Source organism: Mesoplodon bidens (assembly GCF_964165515.1).
Source record: "Mesoplodon bidens genome assembly, chromosome: 7".
Classification (NCBI taxonomy): domain Eukaryota; kingdom Metazoa; phylum Chordata; class Mammalia; order Artiodactyla; family Ziphiidae; genus Mesoplodon; species Mesoplodon bidens.
Genome location: NC_138164.1, coordinates 88,804,019 through 88,830,648, shown reverse-complemented (window position 1 = coordinate 88,830,648; position 26,630 = coordinate 88,804,019). Strand labels below are relative to the sequence as shown.

Genomic DNA, 26,630 nt, shown 5'->3' with positions numbered 1-26,630 from the left:
TGAGCCAGACAATATTCAACGCATTTTTTTATGCATTAACTCATTATATTCTCAGGACGAAAGTCCTGTGCGGTATGCACCATTATCCTATTCTACAGATGAGGAAACTGAGGCTGAGAGTTGTTAAGCAGGTCTTGAGATATACTCAAGATTTAAACTCAGGCATTGTGGCTCCAGAATCCATGCTCCTAATCACCCTGCCACATTGCCTCTCACAACAGCAAAACAGGTGAGGAGACTGTCTGGGTACAATCTGGAGACAGAAAACACACAGTCATTTAAACAAGGGATGTTTAACATAAAGAATTATTAAGCTATGCTAAACGAGTGACTATCAGATTTTTTTAAAAAAAAAACCTCTATACGGTACTCTAGGGCTGAGGGAGTTGAGGACAAACTTGGGATCGGGTCCCTCCCTAAGGCTGGAGTTCAGAGCTCATTGGAAGAAGTATGGATGCTGTCTACTGGATGGCAGGGAAATGTGTTGGTTTGCATGGCCAGATCTGTTCTGTGGTTGCTGGGCAAACAGGAAGCAACACTCTGGAACTTAACGTGGGTGTGCAGCTATTGCTGGGCACGTGGAGATGCAAAGGTACAGGGTTGCTGGTACAGCAGAAGGTCTGGAGCACGTGGTGTCCATGTTGGGAGTGCCATAAGTGGATGATCACCAGGCCAGGCCTGGGCTGTGAGGGTATTAAAGGACCATGTGCATTCTGGGCACGTGGCTGGGACAGAGCATCCCTGGACACCCTCACTCCCAAACACTGACCCCAGGCAGCAGCCAGAAAGAACAGGCACGCCCCTTTCTCCTTCAGTGTTCTTCCAGCACTCTGCACTGAGGAACCTCAACATCGTGCTTATGGTGGGGGAGAAATGCCCAAAGGATTTCACATCCATTAGCGCAGACTATGTATGGAGCCAAGAGGCAACACACAGATAAGGGGCACAGAGGGAGCTCTAAATTGGTCAGGCTGCCTTGTGATGGTCCTAATCCTGTTTTCCCAAGGACCTTTCACCTGGTGAGTAACCCAGACCTGGTGCTGGCAGTGTCTATGACCAAGGCTGGACATGAAGTCTGTGGCTATCCAGTTATTGCTCAGGTAAGATATGTAGAGGCTAAAGAGTAATTATAGCCCTTTATTTAGTTAAATTTAAGGAAAGCTCCATGCTTCCTTGTTGTGGAGAAAGAAAATGGCTGTCATAGAAACCTATCTTGAATGCCATTGTTAAAATATTTACAATAGTCTGCCTAGATTTCAAATTGAACATGTTCCTGTAGCTCTGAATTTAGTTTAATCCAACAGATGGTGATTGTGGGCTTGCTGCATGTCAGGAGCTATGCTAGTTACTTAAATCAAATCCAATGGCAAGCGTGAGAAATTATCCCAATAGCACTCATAGCGTCTCAGTGGTGGGTGCAGTCAGGTGAATGGCTGTTAGATGCATGCATTTTAAGTTCAATGATTTGGAGACATAAGCAAGTCCCCTCTCACCTGGCAACGGGTGGGAAAGACTGTGGTCAGAGGAGTCTTTCAGGAGGGTGTGAGCTCTTCAATGCTAATTCTACTGAGACTCATTTGAAATATACTTTCAACATACTTTTGCAAATGCTTATAGCAGCCAAACAATTTTTGGAGACTCCAGAGAAGGCTGGCTTCATTTGAATTTTGGGTAAAGACCTATGGGGTTGGTTTTTTCTTTCCCACATTTGTCTGTTATCCTCACTTACCAAAGACACTCCTAGACGCGTATATATTTTTCCTTGTTAGGAGGAGAAAAAGTTTAGGAGTGTCCCTGCTCTGCATTTACTTTCTGTATCCTCCACAGTATTTGCCATCTTTGTGTTGAACAGAATATACTGTCTCCAAATAACATTTGTTTTATTCCATATTTTAATAACAATGAGGCAACTTGTTTTGCAGGTCCTGAATCCAAAATTGGGATATAGCAATCTGGACAAATACCACAGCTTAAATAAGTCTTCTACCCTGATGATAAATATGGACTAAAATTTTATTCTAGGAGACACAGTATATATAACATCAAATTTTTCCCTGTCAGGTGCCTCTTTGGCACAGACCACAGTGAGATAAAACCTTATGCAGATGCAAATTTTGTACCTTAATCTGTTACATAAAATTATAGATATGGATGTTTTCCCCTAAGGTTCCCATTTTATAAGAAATGAGTTTGATCCCAAAGTTATTTTTATTACCTTTCAAGAGCTTTTTCTTTGCTTGGTGTTTCATTTTTATTTCTTGAAGCAAGTTTGTGAGAATACATTAAAGTTCATGTAAAATAATAAAAATGAGACATGTTAAGTTAATGTTACTAAACCCCCTCCCTGTTCCTTGAAATGTAATCTTTGTTTTCCATACCTCTGAGGGATGCTCTGTTGTTTGACTTATTAAATCAATTCCTGAGATCATTTATTTTCCTCTTCACTATCAATCTCTCCTTGGTAAAGTAGGTGTTATTCATTACAAAGTTCTTGAGGTGTCATGATATGTTTAGTTGGAACTAATCTAGTGGTTTAAATTCCTTGAAATTGAAACTACTCATTTTTTTTAACTTATGCTCAAACCAAGTTTTATAATTACAATAAAGATGCTGTTTCTAATACATAAAATGGAGTGTACTCACATGTTTTTAAAAAAACCTTCTTGATAACCAGTGAAATGTAAATTAAAATATCAGCAAGGTACTGTTTTTCATTCATTAAATTGATGATGCTTTGGCAAGAGTGTGAGGAAAAGAGGCCATTTTATAATATTGGTGGAAGGGTAAACTAGAATAACCCTTCTAGAAAGCATCTGTTATGCTAAAACTTTATATTATACATCATAATATTTTTAATGATCCTGTTCCTTTTTTTAAAATTTTACTTTATTTTTTTTATACAGCAAGTCCTTATTAGTCATCAATTTTATCCACGTCAGTGTATACATGTCAACCCCAATCGCCCAATTCATCACACCACCCCCCACCACCCCACGGCTTTCCCCCCTTGGTGTCCATACGTTTGTTCTCTACATCTGTGTCTCTATTTCTGCCCAGAAAACTGGTTCATCTGTACCATTTTTCTAGGTTCCACATATATGCGTTAATATACGATATTTGTTTTTCTCTTTCTGACTTACTTCACTCTGTATGACAGTCGCTAGATCCATCCACGTCTCAACAAATGACCCACTTTCGTTCCTTTTAATGGCTGAGTAATATTCCATTGTATATATGTACCACATCTGCTTTATCCATTCGTCTGGCGATGGGCATTTAGGTTGCTTCTATGACCTGGCTATTGTAAATAGTGCTGCAATGAACATTGGGGTGCATGTGTCTTTTTGAATTATGGTTTTCTCTGGGTATATGCCCAGTAGTGGGATTGCTGGATCATATGGTAATTCTATTTTTAGTTTTTAAGGAACCTCCATACTGTTCTCCATAGTGGCTGTATCAATTTACATTCCCACCAGCAGTGCAAGAGGGTTCCCTTTTCTCCACACCCTCTCCAGCATTTGCTGTCTGTAGATTTTCTCATGATGCCCAGTCTAACTGGTGTGAGGTGATACCTCATTGTAGGTTTGGTTTGCATTTTTCTAATAATTAGGGATGTTGAGCAGCTTTTCATGTGCTTCTTGGCCATCTGTGTGTCTTCTTTGGAGAAATGTCTATTTAGGTCTTCTGCCCATTTTTGGACTGAGTTGTTTGTTGTTTGAACATTGAGCTGCATGAGCTGTTTATATATTTTGGAGATAAATCCTTTTTCCTTTGATTCGTTTGCAAATATTTTCTCCCATTCTGAGGGTTGTCTTTTCATCTTGTTTTTGGTTTCCTTTGCTGTGCAAAAGCTTTTAAGTTTCTTTAGGTCCCATTTGTTTATTTTTGTTTTTATTTCCATTACTCTAGGAGGTGGATCAAAAAAGATCTTGCTGTGATTTATCTCAAAGAGTGTTCTTCATAGGTTTTCCTCTAAGAATTTTATAGTGTCCGGTCTTACATTTAGGTCTTTAATCCATTTTGAGTTTATTTTTGTGTTTGGTGTTAGGGAGTGTTCTAATTTCATTCTTTTACATGTAGCTGTCCAGTTTTCCCAGCACCACTTATTGAAGAGACTGTCTTTTCTCCATTGTATATCCTTGCCTCCTTTGTCATAGATTGGTTGACCATAGGTGCATGGGTTTATCTCTGGGCTTTCTATCTTGTTCCATTGATCTATATTTCTGTTTTTGTGCCAGTATCATATTGTCTTGATTACTGTAGCTTTGTAGTATAGTCTGAAGTCAGGGAGTCTGATTCCTCCAGCTCCGTTTTTTTCCCTCAAAACTGCTATGGCTCTTCAGGCTCTTTTGTGTCTCCATACAAATTTTAAGATTTTTTGTTCTAGTTCTGTAAAAAATGCCATTGGTAATTTGATAGGGATTGCATTGAATCTGTAGACTGCTTTGGGTAGTAGAGTCATTTTCACAATATTGATTCTTCCAATCCAAGAACATGGTATATCTCTCCATCTGTTGGTATCATCTTTAATTTCTTTCATCAGTGTCTTATAGTTTTCTGCATACAGGTCTTTTGTCTCCCTAGGTAGGTTTATTCCTAGGTATTTTATTCTTTTTGTTGCAGTGGTAAATGAGAGTGTTTCCTTAATCTCTCTTTCAGATTTTTCATCATTAGTGTTTAAGAATGCAAGAGATTCCTGTCCATTAATTTTGTATCCTGCAACTTTACCAAGATCATTGATTAGCTCTAGTAGTTTTCTGGTAGCATCTTTAGGATTCTCTATGTATAGTATCATGTCATCTGCAAAGAGTGACAGTTTTACTTCTTCTTTTCCAATTTGTATTCCTTTTATAGATTTATTTATTTAGTTAGTTTTGGCTGTGTTGGGTCTTTGTTGCTGCTCGCGGGTTTTCTCTAGTTGCGGCGAGTGGGGGGTACTCTTCATTGCGGTGCACGGGCTTCTCATTGCAGTGGCTTCTCTAGTTGCAGAGCATGGGCTCTAGGTGTGCGGGCTTCAGTAGTTATGATGCACGGGCTTCAGTAGTTGTGGCACATGGGCTTAGTTGCTCCGTGGCATGTGAGATCTTCCCAGACCAGGGCTCAAACCCGGGTCCCCTGCATTGGCAGGCAGGTTCTTAACCACTGCACACCAGGGAAGTCCTGTATTCCTTTTATTTCTTTTTCTTCTCTGATTGCCGTGTCTAGGACTTCCAAAGCTGTGTTGAATAATAGTGGTGTGAGTGGACATCCTTGTCTTGTTGCTGATCTTAGAGGAAATGCTTTCAGTTTTTCACCATTGAGAATGATGTTTGCTGTGGGTTTGTCCTATATGGCCTTTATTATGTTGAGGTAGGTTCCCTCTATGTTCACTTTCTGGAGAGTTTTTATCCTAAATGGGTGTTGAATTTTGTCAAAAAATTTTTTTGCCAAATTTTTTTTTTTTAGGAGTCATCAACTTACATTTTATTAGTCTAGTTTTATAACATTTGTACAGAAATGGGTTTTTAATTGAAATCAACTTTAGCATTGACATCTTGCTGCATGCAGAATCATTAGCTTTTTGAATTGGGAGGGACCCTAGAAGATGCTTCTCATTCATTCCCCAAATGCTCTCTGCAGCCTCCATGAGTTGGGCCATCTTCACACTGTCAGAAACGTTGGGTTTTGTTTGTTCTTCTTTCTCTAGTTCCTTTAGGTATAAGGTTAGATTGTTTATTTGAGATTTTTCTTGTTTTTTGAGGTACGCTTGTATAGCTATAAACTTCCCTCTTAGAACTGCTTTTGCTGGATCCCATAGGTTTTGGATCGTCATGTTTTCATTGTCATTTGTCTGTAGGTATTTTTTGATTTCCTCTTTGATTTCTTCAGTGATCTCTTGGATATTTAGTAATGTATTGTTCAGCCTTCATGTGTTTGTGTTTTTTACGTTTTTTTCCCTGTAATTCATTTCTAATCTCATAGCGTTGTGGTCAGAAAAGATGCTTGATATGATTTCAATTTTCTTAAATTTACTGTGGCTTGAATTGTGAGCCAAGATGTGATCTTTCCTGGAGAATGTTCCGTGCGCACTTGAGAAGAAAGTGTAATCTGCTGTTTTTGGATGGAATGTCCTATAAATATCAATTAAATCTATCTGGTCTATTGTGTCTTTTAAAGCTTCTGGTTTCCTTATTTATTTTCATTTTGGATGATCTGTCCAGTGGTGTAAGTGAGGTGTTAAAGTCCCCCACTATTATTGTGTTACTGTCGATTTCCTCTTTTATAGCTGTTAGCAGTTGCCTTATGTATTGAGGTGCTCCTATGTTGGGTGCATATATATTTATAATTGTTATATCTTCTTGGGTTGATCCCTTGATCATTATATAGTGTCCTTCCTTGTCTCTTGTAACATTCTTTATTTTAAAGTCTATTTTATCTGATTTGAGTATTGCTACTCCAGCTTTCTTTTGATTTCCATTTGCATGGAATATCTTTTTCCATCCCCTCACTTTCAGTCTGTATGTGTCCCTAGGTCTGAAGTGGGTCTCTTGTAGACAGCATATAGATGGGTCTTGTTTTTGTATCCATACAGCAAGCCTGTGTCTTTTGGTTGGAGCATTTAATCCATTCACGTTTAAGGTAACTTTTGATATGTATGTTCCTATGACCATTTTCTTAATTGTTTTGGGTTTGTTTTTATAGGTCCTTTTCTTCTCTTGTGTTTCCCACTTAGAGAAGTTCCTTTAGCATTTGTTGTAGGGCTGGTTTGGTGGTGCTGAATTCTCTTAGCTTTTGCTTGTCTGTAAAGCTTTTGATTTCTCCATCGAATCTGAATGAAATCCTTGCCAGGTAGAGTAATCTTGGTTGTACCTTCTTCCCTTTCATCACTTTAAGTATATTATGCCACTCCCTACTGGCTTGTGAAGTTTCTGCTGAGAAATCAGCTGTTAACCTTATGGGAGTTCCCTTGTATGTTATTTGTCATTTTTCCCTTGCTGCTTTCAGTAATTGTTCTTTGTCTAATTTTTGCCAGTTTGATTACTATGTGTCTCGGCGTGTTTCTCTTTGGGTTTATCCTGTATGGGACTCTCTGTGCTTCCTGGACTTGGGTGGCTATTTCCTTTCCCATGTTAGGGAAGTTTTCAACTATAATCTCTTCAAATATTTTCTCGGGTTCTTTCTCTCTCTCTTCTCCTTCTGGGACCCCTATAATGTGAAAGTTGTTGCGTTTAATGTTGTCCCAGAGGTCTCTTAGGCTGTCTTCATTTCTTTTCATTCTTTTTTCTTTATTCTGTTCCGTGGCAGTGAATTCTACCATTCTGTCTTCCAGGTCACTTTTACGTTCTTCTGCCTCAGTTATTCTGCTTTTGATTCCTTCTAGTATAGTTTTCATTTCAGTTTTTGTATTGTTCATCTCTGTTTGTTTGTTCTTTAATTCTTCTAGGTCTTTGTTAAACATTTCTTGCATTTTCTTGATCTTTGCCTCCATTGTTTTTCCGAGTTCCTGAATCATCTTCACTATCATTATTCTGAGTTCTTTTTCTGGAAGGTTGCCTATCTCCACTTCATTTAGTTGTTTTTCTGGGGTTTTATCTCGTTCCTTCATCTGGTACATAGCCCTCTGCCTTTTCATCTTATCTATCTTTCTGTGAATGTGGCTTTTGTTCCACAGGCTGCAGGATTGTAGTTCTTCTTGCTCCTGCTGTCTGCCCTCTGGTGGATGAGGCTATCTAAGAGGCTTGTGCAAGTTTCCTGATGGGAGGGCGATCCTGTTCCTTTATTAGCAATTCTACTTGAGTTTGTTCTCAAGAAGTTATGGATTTACACAAAGGTTTATTTTATGATTGTTGATTGCTCTTTTGTTTATATTAAGGAAAATCTGAGAAACAATCTACATGTTTAACTATTGGATATTGGTACAATAAAATATCCTAAGATCAAATAGTATATATCCTTAAAAAAAAAAAAAAAAGCAAAACTAATACCGTTACCAAATTATGTGCATTTTGTGATTACATTTTTGTAAATCCAAGAATTCATATATATATATATATAAAATCATCAAATATCAATAGTAGTTATCACTACATAGTAGAGTTTTGAGTAATTATCTGTACTTTCTGACTTTATGCAATGAAAACTAGGACTGCTATAAACAAATCATAACCTCTCCTATTTGACTCCATATTTTGTCTCATTTTTTTCAGAAATACAAACCACATAACAATGGGACTTCTAATCAAAAGTGGAATTACATGAAAAATATGAAAGCTTTTATGGCCTTTCATAACACTACACTGGATAAGGAAGTCACAGCAGAAAATTATGCTGGTATTTGTACATCCTCTGTGATTAAAGAAAAACACATTGATCAAGCAGTAAGTGGTTCCTTCCTACTGAGGACAAAAAAGAGGGGTGGGGGAATGGATAAGTTTAATAAAGCAAGAAACTTTTTTTCCAGAAAACCTTAAGTTCACACAAAATAAACACTGACTTGTGAGTGAAATCATTTAGACTCTGTGATTCTGGTTAGGAAAGAATGAAGGAATATTGATATTACCATCTTCTTATATTGTTTTGATGGCTCCCTATCACCATCACCATCTCTGGTTCATCATCAGCTCACCAGAACAGGCACGAAGCAGGATAATCACACATACTTCACTCCTACAGGTGTGCTTGCCACACTCGATGTCACTCCACTCCAGGAAGCATATTAAAATGCCAATGATTGTAAGTTGCTTTATATTACATTATACCAAGCATAGGGCTAAGTATGATATACTCTAATTTTAAAAGAAATAATTTCTCAAGTTTGGTCCTTTAATTTTTATTAGTAAGGAATTATTTGCACCATACTTTACAGATACCTGAGATATTTGTGTGGCACCTTGCTATTGTTGATAATCATTGGCCTACAGAAAACTGAAACCTCATAATGTATGCACATTACAAGACTGCCCAAGACCCTCTTTACTGTTCCCCTCAGTCGTCTCTAAACCACTGCTGCTTCTTCACTCGTCATTCCCTGGCTCTACTGAATAAGAGATGTCAAATATACCATACCATTCTGCACGTCTCTGGTTTCAACTCTGCTATCCCCGCTGACCTTTTCTCCTTTGTCTGTGATCTCATACCTGTTAGCCAGTATGCTGCCAAAGACTGCTGAAGTCATCTTAAAAAGAATCGAGTCAACTTGAAAAGGCTCCAAAGATGAGACAATTTAAGCATCAATATGACTATTGAATGCAGTGGATTGACGTACATTAGATAAGTTTAAATCCATATGTTCATAGAGATATTAAACAATAGCAACAACAACAACTCAATTTGTCACAATTAGATGATGCAAAGGAATGAATTTGTTACTTTGAAAACCAGTCAATAAAGAATCAAGCATTTATTTTTCCCTTCCTTTATGAACCGTACCTCAAGATGACAAAACAGTTGGCAAGAAGAAGCTTCACTTAGTAGAAATACCCCAGCTAATACATGAGTAATGTATGAGGAAATCAGAATATCATTATACTGTGAACTTTAATAAATTAATGGATCTAGGCAATGATCATCAGTAGCTACTAACATAACAAAAAGAGACAAAAGAGTTGCTCCTTGATAGAAATACACTGTACCATTTATGATGGGGTCTTGCCCCCCCAAATCTAAGTGGAGAAAATGTACAACGAATAATTACAACAAAAGAAGAAAGAAAAAGAAATAAGGAATGTGACGATTCAGAGAGACTTAGAGGTATTTAAACTAATTATAAGGTATTGCCCTTATTCTCTTTCAAATAAATTGTAAGGGAGTGAGAGAACTGTAGAAATTTTTTTTTTTTTTTTTTTTTTTTGCGGTACACGGGCCTCTCACTGTTGTGGCCTCTCCTGTTGCAGAGCACAGGCCCAGTGGCCATGGCTCACGGACCCAGCTGCTCTGCGGCATGTGGGATCTTCCCGGACTGGGGCACAAACCCGTGTCCCCTGCATTGGCAGGCGGACTCTCAACCACTGCGCCACCAGGGAAGCCCTAGAAATTTGAATACTGACTGAATATTTTATTATATTAGGGTATTATTATTATTAATTTTAGGTATGATGTTACAGTTATGATAAAAGAGTTCTTATTTGAAATTTGGGAGGGATAAAACTTCCCAATTTTCAACAATATTTCTTCTAAAAGATTATAACTTTCCTTTCCTACTAGTTAAATGATAACCTATCTGATAGAAATTAATATGGTTAATCTGAAGAGTACAATAATATATCAATTCTGGGATTCACAAATTTAAAAAAATGCTTATCTCTCTTGGGCCTGGGAAAACCAACTCTCTACACAAAGGCTCTAAATCAGTAATTAATTCTTAACCTTTTCAGAGATGTAGACCTCGTTGAGAGTCTTGTGAAAATTATGGATATTCTTTCCCCCCAAAATGCACATGTGTACACAGCACTTTTTGTATAAAATTTTAGGGAGTTTGTAGACTCCCCTTGAAATCCAATTTGGACATAGGGTAAGAACTTCTTCTCTAGGCCACATTTGCTTGGCAAGCTTAGAAAAGAAAAATAATATGAAGTAACTATTATATGCTAGAAAGCTACTGTATGTTAGATACTGATGCAATATTAGTTATTTTTACATAGATTATCTTATAATAAATAATATAACATAAATAATAAATATCAATATCAATAATTCATTAAATTAAGATTGATGAAGAAACTGAATAATTTATTCACAGTCACACTAGCTATTATATATACAGTAAGTGTCATTGTTGATCAAACAAACTCCATGTTATAGACCATATTTCTATAAGGTCAAATGAACAGAGCAAGTTATTCGTTTCAATAAATCAAGGAAATTTTTTAGAGGAAAATAATTAGTCAAACCAATTGCTTGGTATTCTGTGTATAGAGCCAGCAGCTGACTTGCTGAACTTTTAAACTCTGTTTGCATTCTGTAGACATAGCCTAACCTAGGGAGCTACCCCAGTCTATTGCATTTTCCTTACCAGCAGCAGTTTAAATGTTGTGTTAAGGGTGAATGAAGTAACCAAAAATTCAGTTTGCATTGTGTACGTGTACCATTGCCAAAATAAAACAATTTGGGAATGATTAAAATAGTAGCACCACAGTCATAGGGATTGACGTTTTAATGAATGAAAATGCATTTTCTAGATACTTTCAATAGGCTTCTTTAGTGTAATAAGAAATATCATTGGCACACGATTCATCATGAAGTCCATGTTTTTCTGTACAAATTATTCCGTATGTAGTATTCATTCAATTCCATCGGAGAGGAGATGTTTTAATTTTCTGTCTCCCAGTAATTTTTAGGAAAATGGAAATCAGATGAGCATAGAGAGAAATCCATAGTGGAACTTAAGAATTACATCTTCAAAAGTATCATCTAAATGTTGGCTTTGAATTGAGGTAGCTTTAAGTATTTAAATGGAATAGTTGAAGAAATATGACAAAGGCAAAAAACCCCAAAACTTGGAATCAGAAGTCACAGCTTTGTATTTCAGCTCTGCCACATACTACTTGGATATTCTTGGATTAAAAACTTCCCTCTCTTAGTTTTTGTTTTCTCATCTGTAAGTTGAGAATGATGATATTAACTCTGGCCGTACTTAACTTTTTTAGCCTCGTGAGGAACAAAGCAAATCAGAGAGTCTATATAAAAGTGCTTTAAAATGTTCATGCATATTCAAGAATAGAGAGACTAGTTCAGTGAATACTCATATACCTATAATCCAAATTCAACTATTATCAAGGTTTTGCAATATTTACAAATCCTAGACACGATACCATTTCACCTCAAACTTAAGCATGCACCTGTAAAAATTTGACCATTTTCTTACATTACCATTATGCCATTATCACCTAATAAAATTAACAGTAATTTTTGGCCATCTACTACCCTGTTCATAATAAAATTTCCCAGGTTTCCTAAAAAATTCTTCTTATGGTTGGTTGGCTTGAGTCAGGATTCAAACAAGGTCCCTATGTGACACTGGTCACAGAATCCATTCTATAGAATGCCTCTTGTTTGGATTTTTCTGTTTGCTTCCTATGGCATCCTTTAACCTGTTTCTCTGGCTCCCATAATTCCTATAAAAAAATTTAGCACTGGAGTTTAATTATATTTATGTTCAGCATTTTTTGGACAAGAATCTTCATAGGTTTTACTGTGTATTTCATATTTATCACTTATTCAGGGATGCAGTGTGGATTTTCCATGGGTTCAGGTGATTACAACCTAATCTCACATCAAAAAACAATTCCCAATGACTTTTCATTTAGTGTTGCCTTTTTTGTGATCTTTGCCTAAATCAATAATTTCATTAGAAGTTTCAAAAGGGTCAATTTTAAAAAGTTCTATTACTTTCCCTGACATATATTAGCTGAGCTTTTAGTGTAAGGAAGAACTTTACCTCTTCAACTAGGTATTTGACTGCCCAGAGATACGGTTTGTAAAGGATGGTAGGATAAATGCTTAAATTGTTCTATCTAAATTATCTATTGTAGTATAGCAAATCACCTGAAAATTTAGTGGCTTAAGCCAACAACCATTTTTATGCTCTGAGTCAACAATTTGGGCTAGATTGAACTGAGCAGTTCTGCTGGTCTTGCCCAGGGTCACTAATGTGGCTGTAGTTATCTGGTGGCACACCAGTAGTTTGGTGGTGCTATGGTGTCTGAATGGTCAAATCACATGTCTGGTGGGGGCCTTAGTTCTCCTCAAGGCTTCTTAAGTAGCCTAGCTCAAGTGAGCTCACATTATGGTCTCAGGCTTCCAAATGCAGCCAAAAAAGAACAAGCTGAAATGTGCAAGCACTTCTTATGCATCTGCTTGCATCACATCTGCTAATGCTACATTGGCCACAGCAAGTCACATGGCCTTGCCCAGATTCAAGGAAAGGAGGAAAGAAGAAAGAAACTCTTATTTCTTGATTGGAGGAGCAGCAAAATGACATTTCAAAAGGGCATGCAAACAAGAATGGGATGGTTTTACTATGGCCATCTCTGCAAATAATCTGCCACAATTTCTAATGGCCAGTTTCAGAGTTGTAAATTGGTGCCAGTTTACTCCTAATGGACTCCAGTAAGTAGTGGTTTTCTTTTTATCTGTTTGTTGGCTTTTTTTGTTGCTTTTTTTTTTTTTACTTATATTTTTAACATGATTATGAACTCACGGGACTTTACCTATTCAAACATATTTGAAGTGTTTTGGTTATAATTTTATTTTACTCCCAAATTGTCCCACTTTGGGCCACTAGAATGTCCTTCATGTTGGCACCTCTGTCTTTTTTGACATAATGCCTTTACTTTTGGATGGCTTCTTTTTTTCTGGGCACACAGGAAATCCTTGCTTCTCTTGTATATTTCTTGCCCCAAATCTGGAATTGGCCATTCCTCCAAGAAACTCTGATTCTGGATACAAGTTATACTCATCGATGTTGAAGTGTCATTGCCTCTAGGCTTTTTCAGTCAACAGCGTTTGTAAATATTTTGCTCTATAATACAATAGTTATAATATAATTATAATATAATTGTAATATAATATAATTATATTATATTATATAATAATTAATAATTAGAGAGCAAAGTAATGCATTCATGTTGAGATTTCAAATTTAGCATTTGGGGATCATAAAAGTGCTTTATTTGTATGGTAAAGTATTCTACAAAAGTGCTATCATAATTTATATGCATCCAAATAAAAGCATCTTTACCTCCATTTTCAGGGATACTATTATCTCTCACCCAGTGGAAAGAAAAAAACAATGCTCTGTTTGGCATGTGGGCAATCCATGAGAGCAGAGAAGAGACTGAAACAGTTGCTTCCAGGGCTGCCATTCCTCTGTGCCTCAGGCTCCGAGACCCAGAAGCCCTTCTCACAAGGACCTTTCAAGGTCATAGATGTGGCCAGAGTATGTAACGATCTGAGCTCTGCTAATACATGTGTGGCATCAGTTTGGAAACTTTGATACATTCATTACTTGCCCTGCACTCAAGTTCATCTCCACTCATCCAATTCATCTTTCGTTGATGCACCTTTACCATTCCACCTGCATTGATTTCCTTTTCCCCACTGTAACTTAAAATACATTATCTATTAATAGTTCGATATACTCTTTGAAGTTAATTGGGCTCTTCTGCAGCTTTAATCATCTCCTGACACCTTGCACTACTCCCTGTGTTGCTTTTAGATGAGGAAGTAACTGCAAATCTTTACTTAGTGGAGTAGCTTTTTGCCTATATCCACAGGGTAAACTCCTTTTTTCCTAGTATTTTCAGGACTAATTTGATCTGTTGTTGTTAATGACTCTTCAGGTTGGGTGCCTGAATTCATGCATTCATGTCTAATACTAATTTTTGTTTATAGCTCATGGAGAAAATAATCTCTGCTGCTTTCTTGTGATCTTAATTTAAAATGGCACCATTTAAAAAATCCTTTCCTTCAAGTTTAGAAGTGAGAAGAGCTAAGAGGAACTTACACAACTGTATAAAAAGGAGCAATTCCTTAGGGGTGGGAAACTTCCACCTGCTGTGCTCTTCAGGGCTTGCGGGTCTTATTCCCAGGTCACTGTCCCCTCTCCCCTAAACCTGACACACATTGCAGAAGAGCAGGGTAGTTACAGTTGCAATAAACATCAACTGAAACAATAACTGAGGGAAAAGGGGAGTCAGTCCTCTGGGAAAGCCTGCAGGCATTTGGCTTTGCTTTGGTGACAGTAGGGTTGTGTTAAGGAGGTGGGGATGAGCTGATCGGAAAGAATCCCCAGTGTTAGAGCATCTTGGACACAACTTCTCCCTCAGGGCAGCTTCCTGAATAGCAATGAAAAGGAAAAGGTGAAGTGTGGCGTTCACCACCCTCATTATCATGTGGTTAAGGCTACACTCATTCCCCTCCTCATTCATCAATATCTGCCACCATAGGATGGCATCATCCTAAAGTTAAAAATTAAGAGAATATCTTTACTACTAGTGTCCACTACTTCAACCCCAGGCTCTCTCTGGCCCTGGCATCCTTCTTCCCCATCTCCTGTCCAGGGGAAGGAAAAGTAGAAAACAGGAGAAGGCCAGAAACACAAGCCAGAGGCCCAAAGTCACCTAGAGACTCAGTGACAGGGCTGGGAAGAGAACTGAGGAGTTCGGACCCAATGTCCTTCCCACTACAGCACCTAATACTTTCAGCATATGAAGTGAACATTTCAAAATTTAGTTGCCACACCCATGTACACACACAAATCAAGAGGCTGAAGTATAACAAAATAATAAAAGAAAAAAAGTTTGAGTTGATCTATGTTGTTGTTCTTTTAAAAAAAAATCAGGCTGATTTATCTTCTTATGAGGCTGAAAACACTTTAAGTTATTATGAAGAACGTCTGTTATCTTTACGGATGAAGACCTGCACGCAAGTTGTATCTCATAGTGGCATGGCGGTTACTCACCAGAAGGCAGTGAAAATACTTGCATACAAAAATGGAGACGGATATCGAAATGGGAAGTTAATTGTGGCTGGAACATTCCCCATGGTAAGTGGCTATCACTTAAGTGCTTCTCGAATCATCAGAGGTAATAATCATGGTGATTTCTCTGACAAGAAAAAAAGCAGTGAGATTGAGTGACAAATATCCCTGGCCAGTTTTACCAATTTAAGCTGCTGAGATCAAGATCTCTGTTTTCTTTAAGATGTTATTTTTGATTGTATTTCTTCGGATACAGACTTAGAAAAATGAGAAACAGAAAGCCTTTTTTGCCTTCCTTCCCCTTCCAGCTTCAAGTTGTATGTCAACTCAGTATCCTAAGAGATACCACCTCCTTTATCATCTGGAGAATCGGAGCACTAATTTGTTGATAGGGGGTTTCATTTCATTTTCAAATTGGAGAGGCAGGAGTTGCGCTAGGAGGGAACATGTGATTTCTGTCTTAGAGGCTGCTCCCCACAGCCATGGGAAGGGAGGAGAGTCCCCAGGGCCCAAACCCAGCCTTGTCCTTCCCTTGCATGATGGTTGTCTTGTGTCTGTACATTCTGGCCAATACCTTTAACAACATATTTTACAAGCAATGTTAAATATGATATGGAGTTACCCTGGAGACTTCCTTGCAAATACACACACACATAATCGTTCACTCACCCCTCTGAGTACGAATAGATTTTTTATTAAGATATTGTTGTTCAATGGACTAAGCAAAGGACAAAAGTTAGCGACTCCAGAATTCACCCTGGGACCCTCGCTTTTGTGGTCTTGGACAAAAATATTAACCTTCCAGCCTGATTTCCCATCTGCCAAATGGAAGTAATAATGTGTCAGTTCTTGGTTTAAAAGTCAAGTACTCATTTATTTTAAAACAGTTCATCTGAAGTGTTAGAATAATTTTATTCATTCTTAAAGCACACAATTGAAAGTGGATTTCTAGGTTTACACTTCTTTGGAAATAAATACTCTGATGATAAAATGTATTAACATACAATAGCTGCTGTGTTAAATTTTTGGAGCTAAGAATTTTCACAGCTGGATTGGACTAATTTGTGAGATTATGTAGGACAATCCAATATCAAAAATCATCTCTAATCAAAGATCAAGTTGGTGGCTATTGCTTTCTATTTTCTCAAATTAAAGGATTTTCTCAAGAGTTCTAAATTAACACACTCGTCGTGATTATTCTCAGTTCTACCACTATTTCTTCTCAGTTCCTTATAGTCTGTGTTTTTTAGCTGCTTGCAGAATGCACGGAACAACTTGGTCTTGCCAGAGCAGCCTCCAAAGTATATACCAAAGATGGAACCACAATCCTTTCCTTGTGGGATTTGGTTTTATGGGCTCTTGATAAATCTTTTATCCAGAGAGACTCTGAGGGACAAAAGGAAGAGGCAGCCCCTGTTGGAACAAAAGAGACACCTGTTAAAAGTATGGAAGGTTGGTTACATTCTACAGGATTTAGCTGATTCTACTTATGTTTGATCATATGAAAGTTAAGTGTAATTCTTGCATTCAGTCACCCCTTCGAGAGTTAAAAAAATCATAGTAAGCTACTCATATGAAATTCTCATAATGTTTTTACCTTGCAGAATAATAAGAAAAAAATTTTAATGTAAACTTGATTTCAGCCCCAAAACATTCAATAAATTGCCTAGAATTTATGAAACATGTTTGACAGTTTAGCTACTTTATGCAACATGAGCAGGTTCTGTTCTTAAATCCAGAACCAAAACCAACTGGAGACCGCTTAAGAAAGTGGGACTAGATCAATGCAAATCTCTTCCTACTATTAGAAGAGAAGGTGTCCTCTCTACACCTCCTGTCCTCCAACTCCCCTCCCCCATCTCCACTGCTCCTATGAACTCCCAGAAGCTACAACAAATGCACCCCTATCACAGCTCCTAGTGCATTGTGTTATAATTATCTGTCTACATCTTTGTGTGTTTCATTAGACTGTACAACTTAAGGGCAGGGCCTGTGCCCCCAACAACAATTTGGTAAATGAAAAAGAGTCTTGCTAGCAGTGGTTCAGCGGTTGTCTCAGGTTTCCATTGTTGTGTTGCGAGTCATGGTTTAGAGGTTAAGAATCTGTGTTTTGGGGGCTTCCCTGGTGGCGCAGTGGTTGAGAGTCCGCCTGCCGATGCAGGGGACACAGGTTTGTGCCCCAGTCTGGGAAGATCCCACATGCCGCGGAGCGGCTGGGCCCGTGAGCTATGGCCGCTGAGCCTGTGCGTCCGGAGCCTGTGCTCCGCAACGGGAGAAGCCACAACAGTGAGAGGCCCGCGTACAGCAAAAAAAAAGAATCTGTGTTTTGGAGCTGAAAATACCAGGGTTCAGCTCCTACCTGTCACTTGTTAGATGAATGATCGTGGGTACTCTCTGTACCTCAGTTCCCTCATTTGTAAAATGAGGACACTAACAGTCACGTGAATATATACTAGTTCAGTCTTCATAAATATGAATGTGTATTCATAAGAATATATATGAATATGAATATATATGCATATGAATATATATCACTTAGATTAATGCCTGGTTGATACTTAGCAATTTCATAATATTAGTTATCATTATTGTGTGTAGGATTAAGTAGGAAAAACCCACTCCTTCCTGTGTGTCTCTCCTTCATTCTCATACTACTATCCCATTCACAACGCTTCTGACACCAAACCTGTGGGGTTTTTTCCCACACCAACTCCCACACCATCTAGCTGGATGTCCTACAATTTAACTCAATTCTGACACTACCTACCTGGAGATAAGGTCAGATCCCACAGGTTAAGGGCCCAGTCTCACAACACTGCTTCCCACTCACCCCATTTCAGAGGTCCAGACCTGTGCTTCTGACTGAATGGCTATAAATTGGCTCCCTCCTCAGGTTCAATTAATTTGCTAGAGCATCTCACAGAACTCAGGAAAACTGTTTACTTACTGTTTACCCATTTATTATAAAAGGATATGGTAAAGGATACAGATGAAAATCCAGATGAAAGAGAAGCATAGGGTAAGGTACATGGGAAAGGGCATGAAGATTCCGTGTTTTCTCTGACACTCCACTCTCCCACCATCTCCATGGGTTCACCAAACCAGCTTTCCAAACCGTGTACTTTTGGGATTTTTATGGAGACTTCATCCTGTAGGCATGATTGATCATCAACTCCATTTCTAGTCCCTCTCTGGAGAATGGGGAGTAGGGTTGAAAATTCCAAGTTTCTAATCATGGCTTGGACTTTCTGGTGACCAGCCCCCATCCAGGAGCCCACCAAGATTCATCTCATTAGAACAAAAGACACTGCTAGCACCCAGGAAATTCCAAAGAATTTAGGAGCTCTGTGTCAGGAATTAGAACAAAAGATGCCCCTAAGGCTCTTTACCACTTAGGAAATTACAAGAATTTTAGGAGCTCTGTGTCAGGAACTGGGGGCAGAGACCAATATATTTTTCTATTATTTTATAATGATATTATTTGTTTGGTTTTCTAATGAGTTTTAGAAAGTAATTATGTGAATATTTAATGCCTAGCCGATCACTAAAGCATATACTTCTGCCTTTATTTGGCATGTGGAATATCTGATCTCCAGGTTCTGGAAGACTTAAAATTTCAAACATTCTTCTTTCACATTCTTATTTAAAACCTGCTTGGAGGTAATGTTATTCATGCAGGTCTACCAAGAGGGTATAGCCATCCCTTCCCCTCATATTCTAAAGGTTATCCTTGAATCAGTCAGGGGAATTAGCTGGCTGTCCCCTTTACTGAATCATAACTTGGAGTTATGACATCAGTTTGCATTGAGGAAATTAAAAGAAACAGGCATCAATCAAAAACTCAGTGTCATGCTTACTATAAAGGCAGTGGTTAAAGGCACTGGCTCTGGAAGCAAATGGCCTTGATTCTAATTCTGGCTCTGCCCCCACCTGGCTATGTGACGAAATCTCAGTTACTGTACAAAAGAGGAGTGGACCTACCTCAGAGTATCATTTTGAGAATTATATACAATAAAGTATATAGAGGTCTTAGTAAAATGCCCAGCACATAGTAAGTTCTCAATATGTATTAATTATATAGTAGGATACTGTTTGCTGTATCACAAATAACCCCTTTATGAAGACCCTGAAATAAATTTCTCTAAGATCTCAGGACCAGGAAAGTTGTATCTTGAGGAATTTATCTCTCCCTTTCAGCCATGTTTATCTTCAAATGTTGTTTTTCTCTTTGCTTTAGCCACAAGGATTCTCAGCGCCCAAATAGTGCTTTATCTCCAGCAAATAAAAACAGTGTGGTATTCATGTCTAGTATCATAATGATGATAAAAATATTATCTAGCATTTTTTGGATGCTTGCACAATTAACTAGACAAAATATTATTCGAAACACTTTCCTTTTTATAATCATCCCAACAGCAGAATGAGATAGATACTATTAATCATTTAATTGATGAGTTCTCTGAAGCACCTTATTTCTGGCTTTGGTCTATTCCTATACTCCTTTCCCCCTTCCTTGCTTTTTTTTCTCTTTATTTTATCCCTTTTCAGAGTAGATATTTTGGTAATCTACCTCATATTTTTTTCATAACTAGATAAAGTGTAAGAAAGGAATTGAAATATATATTTACAATAAGATTTGTTTAAATTATTTAGTTGCATATGAAGTTTCTGATCAAATTTATGTATTTTTTTAAATAATTTTTTTAATGTTTTTCTTAAATTTATTTATTTATATTTATTTTTGGCTGTGTTGGGTCTTCGTTTCTGTGCAAGGGCTTTCCCTAGTTGCGGCGAGCGGGGGCCACTCTTCATCGCGGTACGCAGGCCTCTCACTGTTGTGGCCTCTTCCGTTGTGGAGCAAAGGCTCTGGACGCGCAGGCTCAGCGGCCATGGCTCACGGGCCTAGCCGCTCCGGGGCATGTGGGATCTTCCCAGACCAGGGCTCGAACCCGTGTCCCCTGCATTAGCAGGCAGATTCTCAACCACTGCGCCACCAGGGAAGCCCCAAATTTATGTATTTGCATCTGGTTTTGGCATTAACCTGTTTAAATCAAGTCATTAATGAAGAATAAAATATTTTGAATAAACAAGTGAATTCAGCAAGCAAATTTATTCATTATTCTTTGAACAATAGTAAATGTGTCATTTGTTTCCCAGGAACCGTAAGAATGAAAGTGAAAACCAAATTATTTCCAAAGTCTGTGACATCTGATAGTTTGGATGATATAGATAAGTCTTTGCTCACCCTCATCCTCAGAAATTCTATTGCCATCTGGGTATCTTGTGGTGAACCATTTCTAAGTCCGAATGGTAAGTGTTTTGTTTTTGCTTTCTTTCAAGCAAGTGCATAAAGAGAGAGAGAAATACATTTTTTGTCACCATAAGAAAATCAATTAAATGTGTATAATGTCAACATAATAACATCACATTTATGCAAAGAACGGGAGGTTCATCAATTAAGGTGTGCACAAGGATAGCTATACTCCTATATTTGCACAATTGCCTGTTTTTTTCTTACTGGAATGGAGTATTCTGCATGGAAAGTGTCTAATTTCGTTGATAAAGACATCCTTGGTCTATAAGACTGAGAATAATGATATACATTAGAAAATAAAAAATGAGTTTAATTCACACTGAAGACGACCTGTCTGCACATTTTCATTTTTAAGAATTGCACCCTTTAGGCAGTAGGTGGATGTTTAAAAAAATGAATGGTTCCAAGGAAGGCTTTCATCACCTCCAAATAGTTTGTGGAAATAGAAAATGAAATATGGCTATTACATATGGTAAATCTATATCATAAAACAGCACTGTTCTTCTTTTTCCCCCTCCATTCCATAAAGAAATGCCTTAAGCCCTGTCATCTTTCAAATGAAGTTTCTTTCAATGACCCTTACCTTTTAATTACTTGTTTCTAATTGAATCTGTTTCTTGGAGCAGAAAGTTCTTTATAAATGATTGGCTTGCATGATAAATTACTGTTGATAAGAAGAATGCAAGATAAAATATCATGTATTTTTTTAATTCTAGCTTTGAAGAAAGCAGAAAAAATAGAAAAACAGAACTGGCTAAAAAAGGACAACATTTTGGCTGATCTAGACACTATGAAACACAAACTGAGACAGTTAAAAGGTCAGTATGAACTGAATCAAGTATCACCATGTTTAATTCTAAATGTAACCTTAATTTTCTGGTAGTTTTTTTTTACCTTTAGATACCAGATGTTTAACTGAATATTATATATTGTGTTACAAAAGTCACTTGAGCAAGTCTGAAACCTATTAATATATCTTTTCAGTACTGATTTTATATTTGTAAATTTTATATTAAAATGAATATCACATGATTTATATATACATTTTTAAAATTTGGAGGATGTGTGGATCATATAACCACCCTACTGGTTTTGAAACAATTCCTGAACTGACATTTTATGGACTTTGGAATTAGTCATTAAACAAAACTTTCTGTTATTTCCTAGGTATTGCTTGGGAAGAAGTTTTGTTAAATAATCTGAGTGAGGAAGTACTAAATTCTTCAAAGATTAGTGTCTTTATCACAGAAGGGAGCTATCTTGTTATGCGGCATAAGATATGTTATTCATAGACAAAGTGATTGATTGACAATATTTGTCCTCTTCTTCCATTCTCTTTGTCACAGAATCTTAAGTTCCTGATCTTATATTATTCCCAGCACTTCAGACACCAAATGATTCTTTGGGGATGGACTTCAGTCTGGGAAAGAATACATTTCAGGCTCTGTAACTGCCATAGCAGGATTTCAGCTCCTGAGTATCTGTACTGTCTGGTGTCAGAAACATGTGAATCTTACTTCAATAAATAAGACAATTAGTCCTAAGTGTACTAGACAGCACTCTGGGTTGAAATGGCTATTTTTCAGTTTTTACCAAAAGAATTATTGGGTCTAGCTGAAAAGCATCTGTTACTATTGCTAACCTCTACTACTCCAACTACTTGCCGCTTTCACTTGAATGTCCCATAGGCATGTCCCAAACTGAAGTTAACACGTCACCATATAGTGACCATACCACCATTTCATTTCATATCTTACCACACCAATGCCTCCTTCATTTCTTCTGTGGGCATTACCACAATCCACTCAGGTGTTCCATCTCAAGGAGCTGGGAGGCATCCTTGACATCTCCCACTCTCACTATCTCTAAGCAAATATCAGTAAGTCTTGTTGCTTTGAATCTGTTTTTTCAAATGAATTCTAAGGGTCTTGATTCCTGCTGTCGTTATCCAAGTTCAAGCTATCGTCATCTATTCTTTGGGTTACTGGGTCAGCTTTCTAACTGGTCTCCCTGCCTCCAGTCTTAACAGTAGTTTCCATCCTGTTCATAATGGTGACATTCTGGAATGGGAGTGATCATGCAAAAATGCAAAGGTGTTATGGTGCTCCAGGCATAAAACCTTTCAAAGTTCTTATTATCTTTATGGCAAAAGTGAAACTCCTTAATGTCGTCCTTCATGATCTGGTTCTCTGGAAACTTCTCCCTCCCCTTACTTACTCCTCTCTACCCATTTGGACTTTTTTTTCAGTCCCCCAGACTTATCATGTGCTTTCTTAACTCTGAGCTTTTGAAACAGTTCAGTTCCCTCTGCCTCAAACTTTTCTCTCTTCTGTTCTCTTGGATGGCTTCTCATTATTTACTTTTCAGCTTACTCGTTATTTCTCCTAAAAGTCTTCCTTAACATTCTAAGTCAGGAATAGTGTGGTTTGTCATACCCTTAACTTCCCCAGATAGCACTTCTCACTTTATTATACATACCTGATCATATGACTGTCTCTCCTATGTTACATTGTAAATTCTATACCCTTCTAATTTGTTCTCTGAATAGTTGTAGAATTATTTAATTAAAGAATAAGTGGAATTTCAACCATCCACTCCAATGAGCTTTCTAAGCTCTATTTCTTTATCAAATTAAATCAATAGAAAGTAACATATTAAAAATAACACCTGGCAGAGCTGCTTTTACTGAATTCTGATTTTATATTATGTCTTTAGCTTTTATTATAATTAAGTATTAAAAAGGTATTTTAAAGTTCAGTTGGCATCGTCCACAATATCACTGTAGAAAACAGTCTTTTTAGTCAGATGGTGTCCATTATGGGGAAATCCATTAATGCAGTTTCTCTTAAAATTTAGTACTAAGATAAATCTTGTCTCTACTGCTAAACTGTTATGTTTTCTGCTATTAAATGTAAATTCATTGCTAATGTATAAAATACCTACTGTGAGGATGGTCTTTTCTAGTTGCTGGGATTAGGAGGAGAAATAATAACAAGTTTAAATTCAGCAAACTGCAGTCCCTGTTGGATTGTGAGCTTCTGTTTTTTTTCTTTTTTTAAAATTCAATCATTTTATCATTTTTTAACATCTTTATTGGAGTATAATTGCTTTACAATGTTGTGTTAGTTTCTGCTATATAACAAAGTGAATCAGCTACACGTATACATGTATCCCCATATCCCCTCCCTCTTGCGTCTCCCTCCCACCCTCCCTATCCCACCCCTCTAGGTGGTCACAGAGCACCGAGCTGATCTCCCTGTGCTATGAAGCTGCTTCCCACGTATATGGAAAATGTTATAAGAAAATAAAAAGTAATTTATTCAATACATTTTTGTTTTGTTTCTATTTGTTATTCTTACCTACATAAATGATAGTTTATTATGAAAAACTTTTGTGATGATATTATGTCCCTTTATAAAAGTTAGAGTGCAAATGCTTTCATCTTCTTAAGACCGTTAGAAACAAGTTGACAGAAAACAATAATGCATATGTTTTTTGCTCTTTCTTATATTCAAATCCTGGCTCTTTAACAGTGTAAATGATAAACTATTGGAGAGCTGTCTTTAGTTGAGCAAAATTTTAGTGTTCAAAATGCATTATAAATAAAATATTTATTGAGATATTATCCACAAGAATTTATGTGGATAAATTAATAAATTAATGTTGTCTGTACATTATAAATAGAGTCAGCTGAAAACTATATTTGGCATAAATTTGTGTTATGTATTTTTCTGGTGCCACTGTGCTCTTCTCCAAAACACGTTGCCTAATGGCATTGTCACTGTAACTCATTGGCTGTTAATTCAGTTATGTTTTCTCCATAACCATAAATTGCATATGAATGCTTATTAGGTACATAGAGTTCTGATTTCCCTGAAAAGTCATTTCTGCCACCTATTTTTATTGCTGGATCTATTTCCACAAACTTGAGCTTTAAGAGCCCAAATGTGTTATCCTCTACAAATACTGAGTTATTTTCAAAAGGTTTTGTTCATAGTCACGGTATGAAAACCTGCACATTATAAGTCTCCTGGCAACAAAATTAGGACTTAACGTCATTTCAGTATTTCTATTATTTTATCCACTTAAGTGTTACTTTCTCAAAAAAGCCCCTTCTGACACTTCAGACTAGGTCAGCAACCTGTTTTACATGCTTTTACACACCCTGTACTTCCATGGTGCAACACAGTTACAATCAGTTATTGGTGTAATCATTTCCTTGACATTTGCCTTCCTTACCAAAGTGTAAGCCTTTGAGGCAAGGACTTAGTCTCGAACATGTTTGTATTTGCACCATCCAGCACAATGCCTGACTCATACCTGGTGTTCAACATAGGTTTCTAGAAGGAACATCCAAGAGAAAACATTATTTGTACTTAAGAAGTTTCGAGATCAGTCTGAGACTCAGTGCTCAGTATATCTTCAACCCAGAAAAAGAAAACTATTTAATAAGTGTGACCTTTAAACCTTTTTATAATGATTTAAAGTGGTCTAGCTGAAAGAATGCATAAATTCAAATCACCACACTTATTAACTTATGCCTGTGATTCTTTAGAATACACCATTCCGATAAATATTTTCTCTTACCACAGCTTCTTAAGAGCCCAGAGGACACAGCAGAGGTGTCAGAAACTAATCGTGTTCGCAGGGTATTATTAGATAGAAAAAAAAAGGCCTCCTGTCTCTTGGGTTAATATTATTTTAGAAATACTTAATCCCCAGGCTGCTAAACTAATTGTGGGGGAAAGGCTTATTATTAGTGAAGAGAACAAAACATATGTTCCATGACTGGAAGAGATGATGGGCTATATAGGTCATGGATTCTATTTGACTAAATTACCGCTGAACCATATCGTGGATGAGAGGTTGGGGCCAGTGTGGAAGTCAGCGTGTTATCTTTCTTTTCCATCTGTACACTGAGTATGCATATCCTGGCTATTTAAAGCCTCAAGCTCCCGTATGAAGCGACATTGTTAGATCTTATTACCTTAGGCATCTTTGCTTTTATGATATATTTAGTATTTTACCCTCTGCTCCCAAGTGAAATGATTTATGCATAGAAAGCCAAACCAATTTATTTGAAATCGGAAAGCCTATCATCAGAAACATTTCCAGAGACTTCTTTCCCCAGGGTGACGGGTAGCAGCATGTCAGCCAGCCACCATGGTTCCCAACAAAAGCCCTGTGCAGCCGGTGGTAGTGGAAGGAGGCTGGACTAAGCAGACTCAAGAGGAAATTAAACTCATGGACCTTATAAGACATAGAGAGGTATGATCTTTAGGACTCCAGACATTAAAGACTCAGGCTCTTTTATAAGCTTTTAAAAGTACAGTATTGAATTTTTAAATTATGCTATTAATATATTCTCGGCATCTGGTCAGTAATGACCACATAAGCATATGCCAAGCATTGAGTTGGCATTTGGAGAGTAACTATCTAAGACACAGCCAGCTCATATGAAAGTCTGTTTTGTTTGAATGGAGACCAGAAATTATGACCTTAGCAAAGAAGAGAAAAAGGCCCAGTGGATATGTACAAAGGTAATTATAATAAATGTAGTCAAGTTGAGCCTTATGGCTTCATTGCTCATCACTCCTAAGGGTATGTCTCAATATGTAAAAAGAGGAAGGAGCAAAATACTAATTTCAATGGAGACATTCAGAAGTGAGGAATTCAAAAAGCAGTTTCAATCCAATTGATTAATCAGACAGGATTGCCAGACATAAAAAAGTCGAGAAGAGAAAGGTCAGCTGTTGAGAGAGGATTGGGGATAGAGAGACCTGGGAAAACTTTTGCTTTGTGAAGTTTTTCATCAAAATGATGTGTTCTTATTTAATAGGGTTTCTCAAATCATGAAAT

The 26,630-nt window shown here is 37.3% G+C and overlaps 1 protein-coding gene across 1 annotated transcript in view; it reads left to right on the top strand.

Moving 5' to 3' along the window:
* Window positions 1-26,630, top strand: part of DCDC1 (doublecortin domain containing 1) — a gene marked incomplete at its 3' end in the record, with an annotated part of 485,061 nt that overhangs the window by 441,291 nt on the left and 17,140 nt on the right. The window contains 8 exon segments of the mRNA XM_081241118.1: window positions 1,007-1,100; window positions 8,187-8,357; window positions 13,730-13,915; window positions 15,320-15,523; window positions 16,708-16,900; window positions 20,615-20,767; window positions 21,488-21,593; window positions 25,907-26,039. Coding sequence (XP_081097244.1) covers window positions 1,007-1,100; window positions 8,187-8,357; window positions 13,730-13,915; window positions 15,320-15,523; window positions 16,708-16,900; window positions 20,615-20,767; window positions 21,488-21,593; window positions 25,907-26,039 — 1,240 coding nt within the window.